The sequence below is a fragment of the Pseudophryne corroboree genome, chromosome 11 (genome assembly GCF_028390025.1).
Source record: "Pseudophryne corroboree isolate aPseCor3 chromosome 11, aPseCor3.hap2, whole genome shotgun sequence".
NCBI classification, from domain to species: domain Eukaryota; kingdom Metazoa; phylum Chordata; class Amphibia; order Anura; family Myobatrachidae; genus Pseudophryne; species Pseudophryne corroboree.
Genome location: NC_086454.1, coordinates 174,380,571 through 174,393,596, shown reverse-complemented (window position 1 = coordinate 174,393,596; position 13,026 = coordinate 174,380,571). Strand labels below are relative to the sequence as shown.

General features: G+C 48.0%; 1 protein-coding gene across 1 annotated transcript in view; it reads left to right on the top strand.

Moving 5' to 3' along the window:
- The window catches only part of DPP3 (dipeptidyl peptidase 3), a 173,825-nt gene that overhangs the window by 72,423 nt on the left and 88,376 nt on the right, over window positions 1–13,026 (top strand). The window contains exons 9-11 of the mRNA XM_063945092.1: window positions 6,261–6,319; window positions 6,684–6,878; window positions 7,961–8,073. Coding sequence (XP_063801162.1) covers window positions 6,261–6,319; window positions 6,684–6,878; window positions 7,961–8,073 — 367 coding nt within the window. The remainder of the gene's footprint in view (window positions 1–6,260; window positions 6,320–6,683; window positions 6,879–7,960; window positions 8,074–13,026) is intronic.

Genomic DNA, 13,026 nt, shown 5'->3' with positions numbered 1-13,026 from the left:
AAAGGTGGTTTTACCTGTCCCTGGTTCAACCGCCCTCAAGGATCCGGCTGACCGCAAGATTGAGACTAAACTCAAATCTATATACACTGTTACAGGCGTGGCTTTAAGAACCACTATTGCTTGTGCATGGATTTTTAAAGCGGTCAGGCACATTACTAGAGGACTTATATTCTATGGCTAGGTGTGACATTGATTTATTTTTGCGTCACATACAGTATTCTGCTGGGTTCATGGTGAAGGCCATGAAAGACCTTGGAATGCTGAATGCAAGGACTACTTCCATGGCGGTATCAGCACGCAGAGGACTCTGGCTACGCCAATTGATTGCGGATGCAGAATCCAAGAAAAGTGTGGAGAACCTACCCTTCACAGGTCAGGCTCTCTTTGGGTATGCATTGGATGCGTGGATTTCCACGGCAACTGTGGGGTAAGTCAACCTTTTTACCCTCGGCAGCTCCACCGACTAGGAAATCCACCTTCTTTAGGGGCGGTCGGACAAAATCCGGAAAACCTACACCAACAGGTTCTCAGGAACTGAAACCAGGTTCGGTCTCCTCCAAATCGTCAACATGACGGTGGACTTCCCAGCCTGGGGATCGGGCAGGTGGGAGCAAGACTAAAAAATTTGTCACATCTGGGCGTCATCAGGCCTAGACCCCTGGGTGATGGAAATTGTTACCCAGGGCTACAGACTGGAGTTTCAGGAACTCCCACCTCACCGATTCTTCAAATCAGGCTTACCAGTTTCGCTGACAGAAAGTGCTATCCTACAGGAAGCCATTCAAAAATTAGTCAAAACAGATGTTATTGTCCCAGTTCCACCTACCCTACACCGCAGGGGTTATTATTCCAACCTGTCTGTGGTGCCGAAACCGGATGGTTCAGTAAGGCCGATTTTAAACCTAAAATTATTGAACCCCTACTTAAGGGAATTCAAATTTAAGATGGAATCTGAGAGCGGTGATATCAGGTCTAGAGGAAGGGGAATTCCTAGTATCCCTGGATATCAAGGATGCGAACCTTCACATTCCGATCTGGCCGCCTCACCAGGCTTATCTCAGATTTGCGCTACTGGATTGTCACTATTCGTTCCAAGCGCTGGCGTTTGGTCTCTCCACAGCACCGAGAGTGTTCACCAAGGTCATGGCAGAGATGCAAGCAGGGAGTGAACATAATTCCATATCTGGACGACCTACTGACAAAAGCGTCTTCCAGGGAGAGGTTGTTGCAGAGTATTGCTCTCTCAACTCCAGGATAATGGGTGGGTCCTGAACCTCCCAAAGTCACATTTGGAACCGACAAGGAGACTGCCCTTCCTGGGGATGATACTCGATGCGGAAGTGCAGAGTATTTCTACCGGTAGACGTTGATCCAATCAATGGTATGGGATGTCCTGAAGCCAGCCCGGGTATTGGTTCATCAGTGCATTCAATTTCTTGGGAAGATGGTAGCCTCCTACGAGGCTCTTCAGTACAGAAAGGTTCCATGCGAGGTCCTTCCAACTGGATCTCCTAGACAAGTGGTCAGGATCACATCTTCACATGCACCAGCGGATACGCCTGTCGCCGAAAGCCAGAATTTCACTCCTCTGGTGGCTGCAAACTTCTCACCTACTCGAGGGCCGCAGGTTCGGGATACAGAATTAGATCCTTCTAACCATGGATGCAAGTCTGAGAGATTGGGGAGCAATCACCCAAGGGGAAACTTTCCAAGGAAAGTGGTCAAGTCTGGAATCCATCCTTCCGATAAACATTCTGGAATGAAGAGCCGTATACAACTGCCTTCTGGAAGCGGCGCATCTTCTGCAAGATCAGGCCATTCAGGTTCAGTCGGACAATGTGACAGCAGTGTCCTACATAAACCGACAGGGTGGAACAAAGAGCAGAGCAGCAATGACCGAAGTAACAAGAATCCTCCTCTGGGCAGAAAAGCACTCTGTGGCGCTATCAGCAATCTTCATTCCGGGAGTGGACAACTAGGAAGCGTACTTCCTCAGCAGACATGATCTCCATCCGGGAGAGTGGGCTCTTCACCAAGAGGTATTTGCAGAAGTGACGAAGCGTGGGGTGTGCCTCAGGTAGACATGATGGCCTCTCGCCACAACAAGAAGCTTCGCAGGTGCTGCTACAGGTCGAGTGACCCACAGGCAGTGGCGGTGGACGCACTAGTAACTCCATGGGTGTTCCACTCCAATGTATGTGTTCCCTCCACTTCCACTCATCCCAAAAATTCTCAAACTAATAAAAAGAACAAGAGTTCAGGCGATCCTCATTGCTCCGGAATGGCCAAGGAGGGCTTGGTACGCGGATCTTCTGAAGTTACTCCTGGAGGATCTGATGCCTCTTCCTCTTCGCGAGGACCTCCTTCAACAGGGGCCGTTCGCCTATCAGGACTTACCACAGCTACGTTGATAGCATGGAAGTTGAACGCCAGATCTTAGCTCGGAAGGGCATTCCGAAAAAGGTCATTCCTACCCTGATTCAGGCTAGGAAGGGAGTATCATCTAAACATTACCATCGCATTTGGAAAAAGTACGTGTCTTGGTGTGAATACAAGAAGTATCCAACGGTGGAGTTTCAACTAGGACGGTTTCTCCTCCTTCTGCAGGCTGGTGTGGATGTGGGCCTATGCCTGGGCTCAATTAAAGTCCAGATTTCGGCCTTGTCCATTTTCTTCCAGAAACAATTGGCTGCCCTCCCTGAGTTTCATACTTTCTTGAAAGGGGTTGTACACTTCCAACCTCCCTTTGTGCCGCCTCCGGCACCGTGGGATCTTAATGTGGTGCTGCAGTTCCTGCAATCGGATTGGTTCGAACCTTTGCAGGAGGTGGATGTCAAGTTTCTTACTTGGTAGGCAGTCACACTGTTGGCATTGGTATCTGGTAGACGTGTGTCTGAATTGGGGGCTTTGTCTTGCAAGAGCCCTTATTTGATTTTCCATGAAGATGGGGCTGAGCTCAGAACGCATCAGCAATTACTTTCTAAGGTTGTGTCTGCTTTTCATATCAACCAACCTATTGTGGTGCCAGTGGCTACTGACTCTTCAATTACGTCAAAGTCCTTGGATGTTGTGAGGGCTTTGAAGATTAATGTGAAGAGAACCTCTCGTCACAGGAAATCTGACGCTTTGTTCGTCCTTTATGATCCCACCAAGGTTGGGTGTCCTGCTTCGGGTGTAGTATGTTATGCCGGCGGTCGGGCTCCCGGCGGCCAACATACCGGTGCCGGATTCCCGACCGCCAGCATACCGACAGCTGGGCGAGCCCAAATGAGCCCCTTGCCGGCTCGCTACGCTTGCCATGCTGCGGGCACAGTGCCGCGCTAAGCGCGCCGCGCTATCTATTTTTCCTCCAGGTTGGGGTTGTGGACCCCCAAGAGGGAGAAAAGCTGTCTCTATGCCAGCGGTCGGAATTCTGGCGCCAATATGCTTGTTGTCGGGAGCCCGGCTGCCGGCAAACTGAAGACCACCACCTGCTTCCAAGCAGACGATTTCTCGTTGGATCGGGTTTACTATCTAGCATGCTTATTCAACGGCAGGCTTGCCGTGCCAAAACTCTGTTAAGGCCAACTCTGCTCGTAAAGTGGGTTATTCCTGGGCGGCTGCCCGGTGTCTCGGCTTTACAACTGTGCCGTGCTGCTACTTGGTCTGGGACGAACATGTTTGCTAAGTTCTACAAGTTCGATACTTTGGCCTCTGAGGACCTAAAGGCTGGTCAATCTGTTCTGCAGGAACCTCGGCACTCTCCCTCCCGTACTGGGAGCTTTGGTACATCCCCATGGTACTAAATGGAACCCCAGCATCCTCTAGGACGTAAGAGAAAATAGGATTTTATATGCAGTACCTACCGGTAAATCCTTTTCTCGTAGTCCGTAGAGCAGTGGTTTTCAACCACTGTGCTGCGGCACACTGGTGTGTTGCCAGCAGCTTTCAGATGTGCCACCAGAGATGCGCTGTCCGTCGTCATGCAGGTGAACTTTTGTAACTCAGCGTAACACATCATCTTCCCGCTCACCAGCAGCAAGCCCCGCTGCCAGCCACCAGCCAAGTGCTGCTCCCTGCTGCACCTCACTGCTCATGGCTGCATTACCGCCCGCCTGCCAGCCGCCAGCACGTTGCTGCTCCCTGCTGCACCTCTCCGCTTACGGCTGCATTAACTCCTGCCGCAGAGGGAGGGAGAGGCAAAAGAAAAAGGGATTTTGAACCCTACTTACAGATATGGTCCAATGTATTTGTATTCATTTACAGTAAAAGCTGTGGTGAACAGTGTGCGGAATTAATGTGGGAGCCAATATGTAATTACTGTGGGGGGCCCATGTGTGTAATTACTGTGGGGGGACAATGTGTGTAATTACTGTGGGGAGCCACTGCATTTGTTTAATTACTGTGGGGACCAATGTGTGTTTTAATTCCCCATGTGGCCAAAGTGTGTGGTGTGTTTTTTGTTTTTTTTTTGGGGGGGGGAGAATGTTTGTTCGTGGAGTACTGATGGTGTGCCTTGGCAATTATAGAATATTGTTCGACGTGCCCCGAATTAAAAAAGGTTGAAAATCACTGCCGTAGAGGATGCTGGGCGCCCGCCCAGCGCTTCATTTTCCTGCAGTTGTTACTTGGTTCAGTACTGCCTTATTACTTGGTTAAGTATTGCATTGTAACTTGGTTAAGTACTGTTGTTCAGCCGTTGCTGATTTGTTTAAAGCTGGTTAGCTTGGATTTCTGTTATGTGTGAGCTGGTGTGAATCTCACCACACTCTGTATTTCCTTCGCTCAAAGTATGTCCGTCTCCTCGGGCACAGTTTCTAGACTGAGTCTGGTAGGAGGGTCATAGAGGGAGGAGCCAGCCCACACTTTTAAACTCTTAAAGTGCCAGTGGCTCCCAAAGGACCCGTCTATACCCATTTATGTACTAAATGGAACCCCAGCATCCTCTACGGACTATGAGAAAAGGATTTACCGGTAGGTAATTTAAAATCCTATTATCACCGGCTTGTTGGAAGGTTGCGGTGATTGTTATCGGTTGTCGTGTTAACTTTCCAGTTGTCCGTTATGTGTCAACTTTTCAGTTGTCCGTTATATTATAATGTTATATGTAATTCTCCATTGTTCATTCTCTTTCGCTCCTGTTCGGCTCAGTACAAAAACACTGAGGTACCCTGCTAACGCCCCGTCCATATCCTAAGAGTACCCCAGTGACCCCTATAGATTCAAAGAAAAGGATTTACCTGGTAAGTACCAAAATCCTCATATTTTTTTTTTCTTCTCCACAATGGTAAAACAGAAGTTATGCAGTGTATGTAATGCTGGATTCTCCCCTATCTCATCTGGCTCAATATCATGTGAGCACTGTAATCGGTGATCACAAAATGCTGATAACGATGTGGGGGAGAGTCAAGAGCCCTCCTGGCTGGGGGCTATCAAAACTATGATGTCTGATATGTCTTCTCAGCTCATTGCAAATGCCAATAAAACTCGGGAACTGCAACAAGCAGTGGCAAATCAAGCTGCTAAACATCCCCCCTGTCTACTGCAGGTGCACAAAAACTTGCTTTACCTGCACTACTGTCAGATACAGATGATATACAGGATACCTGGTCGGGGAAGAACACCTTTTGTGAAGTTCTAAAAATTTGATACCCTTGCCAAAGAGGGTACTGCAGACTTCTCTGCACGTTCCCGCCCATTCTGGAAGCTTTGGGACATCCCCATCGTACTAATGTGTCCCCAATATCCCTTATGGATGATAGAGAAAATGGGATTTTAAATACCTAATGGTAAATCCTTTTCTCTTATTCCATAAGGGATATTGGGCGCCCGCCTCTGTGCGGTGACTTTCTCTAGGTTCTCTGTTAGGTGTTACCTGTTCAGCTGTTAATGTTGCCAGCCGTTGCTGGCCTGGTTATGTTTTGGTGTGCTGGTGTGTAAATCTCACCACTTCTTGTTGTTATAGTCCTTCCTTCTCTCAAGTATGTAATTCTCCTTCGGGCACTGTTTTACCTATAACTGAGCTGTAAGAGGAGGCATAGAGGGGAGGATCCAGCACACCCAGTTGAAGAAATTTAAAGTGCACTGACACATCTATACCCCATCGTACTAATCTGTCCTCAATATCCCTTATGGACTACAAGAAAAGGATTTACCGGTAGGTAATTTAAAATCCGATTTTTACATTGTTCAGTACAGTTACATTTACATTGTACAGTGATCTTAGTTTGTGAAACATGTAGAATTTCACACCATATTTGAAAGTACATATTTCCTTTCAGTTACATTGGATTCATCGAGAGCTATAGAGACCCATTTGGTTCCCGTGGAGAATTTGAAGGTAAGAGAACTACTGTACATTATAAAAAAAAGTTTTAATGGGCATTACATTGAAACATTGTGTGTTCATGTGCGTATCTATGATGGATGCACACTTGCCCCTGGGTCACGGGGGGCCCTACACCAAAAAAAGTTTTAAAAGTGACAGTTGGTGATACACGGTACACCTGCCAGGTGATCTGGAAAATGTGAACTTTGTTGAGTCTTGAGGACCGAATTTGAAAACTACTGGTTTAAATAAAATATTGTACAACCTTTGGAAAAAGTAAGAGCCAGTCATGTAGGCTAGGTAACATTCTGCTGAGTCTTGTGCCTTTCTTCCTTTATTTACTCCTAAATAACTAGATATTTCTCTTTTTCATCAGGCTTTGTTGCAGTGGTGAACAAATTAGTGAGTGCTCGCTTTACTCAGCTGGTCTGTGCAGCAGAGAAGCTTGTGGCATCACTCCCGTGGCCATCTTCCTTTGAAAAGGATGCTTTCCTCCGGCCAGACTTCACTTCCTTGGACGTAGTAACATTCAGTGGGAGCGGCATCCCAGCTGGGATCAACATACCAAACTGTGAGATGTCTAAACTTTCAATACTTTGGTTACATATCAACATATGTCTTTTTCTGTGTATTACCATGGTATTTTGGTTTAGGGGCATATGTGTCAAAGCTTGGAGAGAGATCATGTACAAACCAATCAGCTCCTATCTGTTAATTTACAGGTTTTGTTTGGAAAATTACAGGTGCTGATTAGTTTGGTACTTTAGCACTTTCCACGTTTTCTCTCTTCAAGCTTTGATCCATATGCCCCATAGTCAGGAGAGTTGAGTGGTTGTCTAAGGGAGGTATTTGCCTTGCCCTTGGTTACATGCTCTTTGTATGGGATAGTGTTGCATCCTTAGAGAAGTTTTGTTGCATAAAAAAAAACTTGCATTGTATAATTTGGCTTATCATGCTATCCCTTTAAACTCGCCCATTGACACTAATGAATAACTCTGGCTCTGTGGCTGGCTGACTTCAAGCCTGCATTTCACGAGGTTTTAATCCGCCAAAGAACCTGTGTAATCCATGAGTGTCCTGGTATAAAGGGGTAGTATGGTAAGCCTATGTATAATTTGAACAAGGCCCCTCTTAAACACAGGATTTTGTTCTAGCAGGCACAGTTTTTGGAGTGGTTGCACTGGTGCATTTATATGGTTCACTGTATTTGAAAGTGCAGGCCTACTATTGCTGCAAGAAGTCCATCTGGAGTATTAGTCGTACCTTTAAATGAATGGTGGGAGTTCCTGGGTCATAATCATTGGCACGATTTGAATATACATGGTGAAATCCCAACTGAATGACTCATTTTTAGTACTTGTAAAAGCATACTGGAAGAACTTGTTTAAAAACCTCTGAGTGGCTAGGTGGGTAATAAGGACACCCTTGTTGGGCCAGTTTTCACAAATCAGTTTGTGTGGAGTCACACTATGCAGCTGGATTATACAAGGAACCATGCTGATTGAATTTGTCCACATGTCCCTCAGCTGCACTATTTCTAGGTGTAAATAGCACAGGTGTACTTTCACCAGTCAGGTATTCGCTTTTAGAATGATGGGAACAGATGTCTGTATAGCATGGTGTTTCTCATCACTTATCTCTTCCACCACCCAGATGATGACATCAGACAAAGTGTTGGATTTAAAAATGTTTCTTTGGGGAATGTTCTGTCAGTTGGATCAGCTACTGAGCGTGAGAAACTGACATTTTTATCTGAGGAAGACAAGGTATAGTATATATTATCCAGTATTTGTGGTATTATCTGCTAAAATGGGGAGGGACTACTTCTATTTCTCCTTCATCCACTAGGGGCCACTGGAGTGTAGTTACAATGGGGAAATAGTAGGTAGTAATTGGGAGCTGGCACTTTAAAAATTCTCACACTGTGGCTAGCTCCTCCCCTACTATCTCCCCTCCAAGCCAGTCTTAGTTTAGTGCCCGAGGTGAGCTGGTTCACTTGGGTTTAGCTGAAGAAATTTTTCTTTTTTCTTTATTATTTTATTTTTCTTTCACACACTCACAGACTGGCAGCTCTGCCACTGCCAGTCTGCACCGCAGGAGCTGCCGGCGGGGTCCCATCGCAGCTGCGTGCGGCTCGGGATGGGCCCCGGCTGAGGGAGACACTGAGCTCTCCTGAGTTGGCGGACACCGCTGCGTGCGGCGCGTGTATGGGCCACTCCATCCAGCAGAAGATTCCGGCAGCATGGCAGCGGTTTGTATCAAAAATGGTCGGACACCGCTGCGTGCGGCGCGTGTTGGGGCCACTCCATCACAGAAGATTCAGGCCGGACACCGCTGCGTGCGGCGCGTGTCGGGGCCACTCCATCAGAAGAAGGACAGTGGTGAGTACAATCTCCCCCCCCTCCAGACTGATGTGTGATTTTACATAATATGTGCACTTAGATGTGATGGTCTTTACTGTGTTGTGCCCTGCATCTAACCCCCTTATAACGCTGCAGTGGAAGAGAGGGTGCACTTTCTAGTTTGAACTTGGCGCCATTATGTGGGGGGCGGAGCTTCAGCCCGCTCTGTAAGCGGGCTCAGCGCTCTTCAATCCCCGGCTGCAGCAGACAGGCAGCCGGGTGATACATTTACATTACCCGGCCGCAGCATACAAGCAGCCGGGTAATACATAGCGGGTTTTTAAATTTAAAAGTGGCGCCGGAACAGAGGGGCGGAGCTAACTCCCGCTCCGTCCGGCGGCGGGCTCAGACTCTCAGCTCCCCGGCCGCAGCATACAGGCGGCCGGGGGGGTTACACACCGCTCCCCAGCCGCAGCATATACAAGGCGGCCGGGGGTTACACACCGCTCCCCGGCCGCAGCATACAGGCGGCCGGGGAGTTACATTTACAATATACGGGCGCTCCCCGGCAGCAGCAAACAGGCGCCCGGGGGTTACATTTACCCGCACCCCGACCGCAGCAAGGCGGCCGGGGGATACATTGGCAGGGGGGGCGGAGCTAACTCCCGCTTTGTACGGCGGGCTCTCTCCGCTCCCCGCGCCGCTGCAGCACGCCGCTCCAGTGTGTGTGGGGTCTCAGACTGAAGGCTCATTCCTCTCCTGGCTGTGCAGGGAGGATTTCTTTGCAAGGAGGGACGGGTGAGTAAAAGTTTTATAACCCGCTTTACTCAGCGGGCTCCCAGGTCTCACTGTCGCTAGGCAACAAACCCTGTCTCTGGGGTTTTTAGCTTTTCCATACTTCATGCTGCTGAAATATAGCTACATTCCTCCCTGCAGTAGAGTCCTCTACCCGGCATTTTCCTACATGCAAATCAGGGAACCTGCTCTATTACGGTAGCTGGGACTCAGCTCATTAATAATTTAAAAATCTACTGTGCAGTATTTATTTACCTACAAATACACAGTATTTATCTACCCTATTGGGTTCACATAGACAGTATTTATCTACCCGGTTGGTTTCACGGTGGTGTGTGTATATATACATATATAGCTATGTTTGTGTGTATATATATATATATATATATATATATATATATATATATATATTTAAGTGCGTGTGGGTATGTATATAGATATATCCATAAAATACCAGATATAGGGGATAAAACAGATTATGCACACTTCCGCAATGTTTTCTAGAAACCGAATACCCCACCTTGCCACATAACATTTTCCCCCATCTTTTCTCACAGGCTGGTCACCATTTTGAAAAGCCAGCGGAACCTCAGAGAATCATCTGGTGCACCTTAATTAGCAGTACACTACATACAGGGCGGGGTGTTGCCTTCCCTTTATTATTCTTGGGTGTCACTAGTTACTAATGCTATTTGTAATTGGGGAATGTGTGTAAGGCATCAGACAAATAGCGCTGTGGCTCAGTACGCTAGTAGCGGGTATCTGAACAGGGGTTTGAATCCAAACAAAACTTTAAGGAGAGCTCCTATAGCCTAGGGCTAAGACTCCTGTCCCACAGCGCAGCGCTACTGGTTCAGGTCTCCGCTGCTCCAGAAAGTTTTTAGTTGAATCGTGTCGGTCACACATTATAGTGCAGACCTTACGTAGGGCTGTGTTTATTTAACCCACCTTTTCTCCTTTCGTTTGTCTCACCTGGGATAGTCAAAGAATTCCCTCTTAGGTGTGAAGTATGCGGTGGAGCCATCTGCTTAGCCCTCCACACACCTGCAGGACACTCCTGTTTGAACAGCTCAGATTATGCAGGTAATGTCACTGTTAACCAGAGACCTTGTACGTCATTTCACCTTTCCAAAGGGAACCTTGCTAACATTCCATGCATTACTGATGTCTGTTTTCTGTGGATCTGAACCAGTGTCTCAGAATATCCAGGTACATTATACAGCAGTTCATCTGATACTGCAGGTAAAGGAGGCGGACACGTCAAGTCCATCAGGGTTCCACGCCAATGACGAAATGACAGCGACTGGTCCAGTTTCGGATGAGCTGGGCAGACTCCGGTAGGCGGCCGACAGACACCCGAATACCCAATATCAGGTATCAAACAATGTTTGTTTTTCCTATCCTTTCCACGCAGATGGCAGGAGATGGTATCAGAACCTCTCTAGGGTATACCCCTCGATGTATCGCCAGTCCAACAAGCCGCCGTTTTCCTGAGGCAACCTTGCTCAGGGATTCGACATATGCGGCAGCGCGGTTCTACCGTGTCCGGAGCAAGTAGGTTGGAGAACAATTGCCCTCTAGGTTACAGGATGCTTCGCATCAGGATCAATTGATACTTTGGTACAGGTCAGAATCACGATTCTGCTTTATGTTCTTTGGAGGTCTCCACGTCTGCAGACTCGGACCCTGCATCTTCGCTTGGCTGTCTTAACCCGACGACCTCTGGGGCTGCGACAGTGACAGGTGAACATGAAATCCTACGGGGCAGATGGTTCTGGGGAAGGAACTTTCTGCAGGATTTCTTGAACCATTGGAGGTAAGTCCACTTTGCTTTCTCCTACTACTGCCCCAGCTCCAAGACAGACCTTTACTGGTCTTTCCTTTAGATTTTTCCGTGCCCTTTCAGGCTTTCGACTCCACACGGGTGATATCTTCGTCGCCAGGGGTTTTCAGGGTAAAAAGGCTGAAGCAGAGGTTCAACATCCTCGGTCCAGTCTGATTTTATGTCATCCTATACACCCATTACACAGACTTTCCTACCACCTGGAGGGTCCCAGGGTAGGCGCAGGTCGATGGGAGAAGGCTTGGCCGGTTACAACCGTCTCAGGAGTCCCTCGGCATGGGTCGGCCGATTTACGATGACAAGAGAGTCATACTGCAGGCTGCGCTCCATAGGTTTCTAACCGCAAAGGGTATTGATCCCTGTTTTTCACATATCATTTGAATTAGGACAGTTCTCAGGCCCTTGTTTTCTTTTCACGTTCCGAAGCCAAGTGGCTCGGACAGGCCTATTCTAGCCTTACAATCCTTTTAGTCTGTGATTGCTAGTTTGAACAAGAAAGGGAGTTTTACGTGTCCCTTGTCTTCAGAGATGCCTGTTTACTGATTTCCGTTGGACAGGCTTTTCTCAGATTTGCATTACAGGATTCTCATTTTCACTGTCAGTCCTTTCCTCTCGGTCTCTCTTCCGCTCCCACAGAGTTTAGGAAGATCACAGAATATCTCTTTTTCAAGGGCAGTGGGTGACGTTGGTTCCCTAATGGGACAATTTACTGCTACTATCCCACTCTGTACATTAGGTGGCTTCTGAATATCCGGAGGATCCAGGAGCTTCTGATTCGACACAGATCCACTTTATGCTCCGCATAGACGTTTCTCAACACGGTCCGTCAGAGGATTTTTCATTCCTCGGCACCAGGTACTCTATTCCTTCAGTCAAGTTGCGACGCAATGAGTGGTCGCCTCCATTCCTCTCTGAGCGGGGGACAACAATCTTCTTTCCAGGTCAGGCCACCAGGTCAGACTCCTGGGTGAGGGAACATTCCCCGGAGTTTGGTCAGCTGGTCCGCTGTGGGCGGAAATTTCAGATCGACCTCAGGGCGTTCTGACTGACTCTTTATCCCTTTATTACTCTCGGACGTGAGCTCTGGCGGCAGTAGGCGAGGAGGCCCTCAGGGCTCCGGGGACTTTTCTGGTTATTCTATCCTGCCTCCTTTTCTATTTCTACCTCATGTTCAGTAACACAGGAGGGGATTATGCGTGCTAGTCCTCTCGGTGGCGCTGGTTGGGTCACGCATGACTTGAAGATACAGATACGCCTGTTGTCAGTAGAGGAGCCTTGGCTCCTACCTCGACTGGACTGTCTACTTCAACAGGCTCCTTTTTTCTCCTTGTTCAATCTTACACTGGTTTCGTTTACCCGTGTGACTGTTCACGAGACCTCAGAAGGGAGGAGTTCCCTAGTTCGGTTAGGCCTACTGGGCCCGATTTCAGAAGTCTGTTACCTCTTCTCGCTTTTGCCACTTTTGGAAAACTTTATGGGACATAATAAGGATAAAAGGGGTTTTTCCCCCTTCTCCCAGTTACCATTCATCTTTGGTTTCTCTGGGAGCTTTTGATCCGCTGCGCTTCAAACCACACTGACCGGAATTTTGGTCTCTGCCTTTTTCGGTTTTCTTCCAAATGAAATTAGCCTAGCGGCCGTAAGTTCGGCCTCTTTTTCAGGGAGTACTCTATTGGCAACTCCCCTGGCTGTGCTTCGGCCTCAGCGGTCGTTTCTTCCAGAGGGGATGTCCATTTTTC